This window comes from Formica exsecta, unplaced genomic scaffold (genome assembly GCF_003651465.1).
Source record: "Formica exsecta isolate Colony F162 unplaced genomic scaffold, ASM365146v1 scaffold1176, whole genome shotgun sequence".
Taxonomy (NCBI): domain Eukaryota; kingdom Metazoa; phylum Arthropoda; class Insecta; order Hymenoptera; family Formicidae; genus Formica; species Formica exsecta.
Window position 1 is genome coordinate 16,933 of NW_021848516.1, and position 5,510 is coordinate 22,442.

Consider the following 5,510-nt stretch of genomic DNA (forward strand, 5'->3'; position numbering starts at 1 on the left):
ACAATTTTCCACCAAAGGCGTCGGTGTTCATATCCATACCTTTATCAACATTATCGACAGATGAAGAGGTGTCGCTTCTGCGGGATTCATTGGAATCGCCAGGCATTGAAACAATATTGGACAAGAAGGCTGTGGATGAAGTTAGTACTCCATTTAAAGTAATTTAAGCTCTCCCCTCTCGTCACCTTCACCTGGATGCAGCTCATCGTCAGCAGCTGCAAATATGCCCTACTTAGGGCCTATAGGTCGGTGCAAGAAGCCAAAGGTAGACGATACGGCTGAAATGTTTAAAGAAACTCTTGCCATTCTGAATAAATCCATGGCTGCATCCAGTGCTTCACCACTACCACCGCCACCACCACCACATTCAACTGACATTAATAATCCAGATGTCTTGATCGGTAAAAATGTTGGGTCTTGTCTCAAGAATATAACAAATATGGCATTGGAGCTGAAGTACAGGAAGAAATTTAGATCTGTCATTCAAGATTGTGAGGAGGAGGCTGAAGGTTTAAAAGTTTCAGATTAATTACGTATTATCAGATATGTTGTTATAGTTATAATTATATGTTGTTGTAGTTATAGTTCATTTGCCATGAATTTTATTTGAAAATAAAAATATTTTATTTATGTTTTGTATTTTGATTTATTTCATTTCAAAACTACAGTAAGCGTAGATCCTGAGGAGGGATAATTCCTTGCCGGATCCTCACAATGGTATCTTGATGGCGCATAGCCCCAGGCCCATTCACAAATTCCTTCAATGCATTTCTCTGTTGTAAAACTCCAAGAACAGCATTTCTTGCTCCCATCCGTGGACCATTAATGATGGCTCCATTCTCCCCAGCGACAATATCATGCCATTCTTCTTCTACCAGTTCGCCAATTGGCAATTCAAGATCCATAAAGGAAGGGGGGTAGTACTCCAGGTTGAGTTTTCTATCGCCTGTCTTGCGGATGAAATTGTGAAGGCAAACAGCACATTCAATGATGCTTTCCATATTGTCTTCTGTAGCAATAATAGGGTGACGAAAAATCCTCCAACGAGCTGCTAAAATACCAAAGGCATTTTCAATCACCCTCCTTGCTCTGCTCAATCTAAAGTTATATATAGATTGATCATGGGGTATGTTGCGCTTGCCATAGGATTTCATCAAGGAAGGCTTCAGAGGGAAAGCTGCATCTCCTACAAGGAAGTAGGGCATATCAATATCAGTTCCTGGTAGACAACTTGAATTTGGCAAGTTGAGGGATCCATCATTCAATCGCCGACCCATTTCAGACGATTGAAAAACTCCGCCATCACTTTGTGAGCCTTCTGCTCCTACATCCAGCATGATGAAGTTGTAGTGTGCATCACAAACTGCCAATAGAACCATAAATAAATGTCTTCTTATAATTGAAGTAAATACTTTGGGAAGTTTGTGGAGCCTGTATTTGAATGTGCTTCCCATCAATGGCCCCCACACAATGGGGAAACTGCCACTCTTCCCAAAATCCAGCAGTCACCTCACGCCACTCCGCTTCATTTGCTGGAGGCTTTACAAACACACTCTTCAACATACTGACAAATGCTCGAGTGGTTTCGGCCAAGATCTGAAAGACAGTGCTCTGGCCACATCGATACAAAAAGCTCAGAGTATACTGACTGTCTCCTGCTGCCAAGAATCTGCAAAGCAAATTTACAAATTGAATCGACTCTGAGAAATTGATATAAATTAAAATAAAGCAAACATTAATGATCTTACCTCAATGTCATAGCAAGCCTTTGAGTAGGTAAAATAGCAGTATATATTTCTCTCTTCTTTATCAGTGGACCAACCAAGCTCAGGAGATACTCGAATCTAGGAAAGCAAACATATAATTTGTAAAAATAAACTTTCTGCCAGAAAATTATTAATCTTTTAATTCTTTCTTTAAAAATGATTATATTTTGTGCCAGACAATCATTAAATCTTACCTTTCAACATTCATCCTTGTGTAAATAAAAAAAAAGAGTGGGTCACAGAAACGGAGTTCTTCTAATAAATTATATCCATCACCAAACTGGATTCTTCTCCGAAAAATCTCTCTCATACCAACGGTTCGTACTCGTTTCTTCTTCCGCAGTTGAAGATACTAATATTCGGCCAAAATTAAATTGAAAAATTGATAATGCCTCACAGCAGAATTTATTTCGAGAATGACAACAAAAACGAACTTCTACACCACAGCTGTCAAACCACGCAGTGCTTCACGGCACGTTACGCCGATCGTAATTCGACAGTTGTATCTCAAGCGTTAAGGTCGCGTCACGTTACTTCACATCCCGTCGCGTCCCGTTACGTCAAGTTCATCGTAATCCCGGTATTAGAAGAACACGATCAATTATTGAAAGATGCAACGGACTATTAAAAATGCGATTTCGGTGATTATAAATTCATGTACAGTTTTACACAATATGTGTATAGAAAATAATGTACTTTTTCCTGAAGAAGATGATGAGTACCTAGATATGGATTTCGGTATATTGAATGAGAGACCAATAATTGTTGAAGCTGCTGTAGAACGTGTAAATCCTGACCTTATGAAAGCAAAAATAATGCAACGTCGTATAATCAGAAATTTTTTTTAAATTTTAGTTTTTATTTAACAATATTTTACTTTATTTATCTTTTATGTTTCTTACATGTCTAATAAAAATATTAATTATATGAAATAAACCAAAATGATATCATTTATGTTGAATAACTTTTAAATAAAACTTATATACATAATTTCTTAGCTTAATGTATAATTTGCAAATATTATAACATAATTTAGAACACACACATATGTTTATCAAAATACAAAAAAAAACGTTAAAGATTATGAATATTATGAATAACTTAGAAATTAAACCTTGTTTATATTGATATAATACTGCTTATATAAATTATAACAGAAAAATTTATATTTTTTGAGAATTTATAAGTTATTTCATATAAACAAAAAACAATGCGCTAAAAATAATATACGAAAAATGAAATAAATTGTATTAACTATAAAAACTAATTGTTAAAACTATAATCTTTTTCTAGATAACTTTTTATCATATTTGTATTATCACAAATTTGTTTTCAGCAAAACTTTGGCATTATAATAACTTTGGTATTATATTATTTTTTTTCTATAATTTAAATAACTTGTTTGGATTTTATGATTGCACAAAAATTTTCCATTGCTGCAGCAATTCGTTCTTTTGCTATAATATCACGTTCCATTAAATGAAGTTTTTTATCATAATAGTCTGAGTCAAAGTATCCCGTACATGTACTGCGCAGAGCGCTCTGCGCAGTACATGTACGAGGTACTTTAACTGTGTGCGTGTGAGCCGGGACCTCGTTCTGGCATCACAGGTCGAGATAGATTCCGGCGGCCTTTTTATACCGAGTACTTAACGGTAACCGCGTCGCTTATTCTTGTGGGGGTAACGACGCGTTGTTTTCGGATTCGGTAATCAGCGGGTAACGCGCCGCTACCCCGCGGCGGGAAAACGACGCGGCGTTTCAGCGGTTTGAGCGCTCGGTATTTTCCGGAGGCTCTCGGCGGTTCTCGGAATTCGGGCCGTAACGGCAGCCATATAACGGCTGTACGGTACCTCCAATATTGTGTTCGGTGTTTAGAAGTATTAAAAGAGGCGCTAAACGCCTCTGCCTCTGCCCGGCCGATGTTCGCCTGGCGGCAAACTTTCGACTGGTCAACTGCCGGGTAACGATGGGGGTACGTCGTTACATATATATTATGGTAAATTTGGAAAATTTATTGTTGCCATCATAAGAAATTATATAATACTAATACTACTAAGAACGGAGGGCGGTTCTCAGCAAAGCTCCACCTACGGCACGCAGACAAAGTCCATTGTGCCTCTCCGATAAGCGACCTCTCAATTCAGGCCCAATCTCCTCCAAAAAAGGAGGAGAGCCCTGCCTGGGAGATCACCCACCTGCTGGGGCTCCAGGAAAGCAGAGCCCAGCAGTTTCAGTCTGACCCTGGCATAAGCCGGGCAGTCACACAGCACATGGAGGCTGGTTTCCTCCGGTGCGTCACATTTCTTGTAGTTGGGCCTCATGCTGATGCCCAATTTCTGCAGGTGGTAATTGAAAGTGCCGTACCCCGTGAGAATGCGAGTCACTAGCCCGGCCTCTTGTCTACTTAGCTTTTTGATGCCGCTGGCGAGGCCCTCTCTCAGAGAGTCTCCAAAGAGAGCCATCGCCTGCCTGCATCCAGCCGCGCCCCTCCAGGAGGCCAAATGCTGATTCCGCAACCAGTGACCAATCTCCCCCTTGCCTAGGCTGTGGGGGATTCCGACCGCCGGCTCCGGTCCCACCAACACGGTCTCCAAGCCAGCTCTAGCAAGCTGGTCGGCCGCGTCATTGCCCTTGATGCCCAGGCACCCAGATCAGAACAATCTCGTTGTCCCTCGCAAGTTCATCCAGGGTGCCTCTGCATTCCCAGACCAGGTTGGAGGTAGTAATCGGGGTTAATTTAATCCAGGTTAGGTTAGGTTAGGTTAGGTTAGGTTAGGTTAGGTTAGGTTAGGTAGTAATCAAGGGCCCTCAGAGCCGTCTGGCTGTCCGAGCAGATGCTGATGTGCTGGTCCCTCTCTTTGTTAGCGAGAAGCCCCTGTGCACAGCACAAGATCGCCATTATCTCCGCTTGGAAGACCATGCCAATTCACTGATCCCTCTTCCTCGGCAGTAAACGCCCGCCCCTGAGCCCAGGCCGATCCTGGACCCATCCGTAAAAAGAATGAGCCCATTCTTCAGCACCGGACCCTGCGGCCTAAGCCAGTCTTCTCGCTCCGGAAAGCACACTTTGAATGGTGCCTTCATGGCACGAATGGCTGCATTTTGTCCTGCCCCATACTGAAGATAGGATGAGAAAGGACTCCGTCGGGATGTTCAGTGTGCCTGGTGCCGGCCCTCCATTTTCCCTCACAACCCAGACGGTAAGCCGCCGATGTAGCAGCGGCGACGACCGTGTGGCAAAGCGGCTCGATACCGAGCAGCACTCCCATCGCTGCAGTTGGCGTGGTTCTCATAGTCCCAAGAGCCTCTCTTAAAATAAGAGCCCTCAGGTGCTCCAGCGATATTTTCGCCGACGCTAACTGTACCCTAGGCCACCATACTACTGCAGCATACAGCAGCCTAGGTCTAAGAATGGCAGTATAAATCCAGTAGACCATTCTCGGCCTGAGGCCCCAGGTCTGGCCAAAGGATCTTCTGCACAGCCAGAAGTAAGAGGTTACACTCTTACACCGATCGTCCAGGTGCTCCTTCCATGTCAGCTTCCTGTCTAGGATGACTCCCAGATATTTCACTGACACTGCCGGTGTCAGCCTGATGCTTCCCAAGGTGGGCCCCACTACAGTGCCCAGCTTGTATCTGCGAGTGAATATGACCAGCTCCGTCTTCCGGGGATTGACCGAAAGGCCAGTGCTGTCACACCACTCCTCTACCGTCCCAAGAGCACTCTGCGTGAGTTCCAGA

At 42.9% G+C, this 5,510-nt stretch overlaps 1 protein-coding gene across 1 annotated transcript; it reads right to left on the reverse strand.

Annotated features, from left to right (window-relative positions):
* Positions 1-662: 662 nt before the first annotated feature.
* LOC115240895 (protein ALP1-like) lies at positions 663-1,974 on the reverse strand. Its single transcript, XM_029816324.1, has 4 exons — positions 1,961-1,974; positions 1,749-1,844; positions 1,413-1,669; positions 663-1,363 (listed from the first exon to the last, which is right to left on the reverse strand). Exons 1-4 carry the CDS (start codon positions 1,972-1,974, stop codon positions 663-665), a joined length of 1,068 nt encoding a protein of 355 aa, XP_029672184.1.
* Between the last annotated feature and the right edge of the window lie 3,536 nt (positions 1,975-5,510).

What these genes read in the sequence shown, in the direction of transcription:
- LOC115240895 (XM_029816324.1), bottom strand. An exon ending in AGGCTTGCTATGACATTGAG is followed by an intron (nt 1,670 to 1,748) that starts GTAAGATCATTA and finishes TTTGCTTTGCAG; the next exon opens with ATTCTTGGCAGCAGGAGACA. An exon ending in GGCTCCACAAACTTCCCAAA is followed by an intron (nt 1,364 to 1,412) that starts GTATTTACTTCA and finishes TTCTATTGGCAG; the next exon opens with TTTGTGATGCACACTACAAC.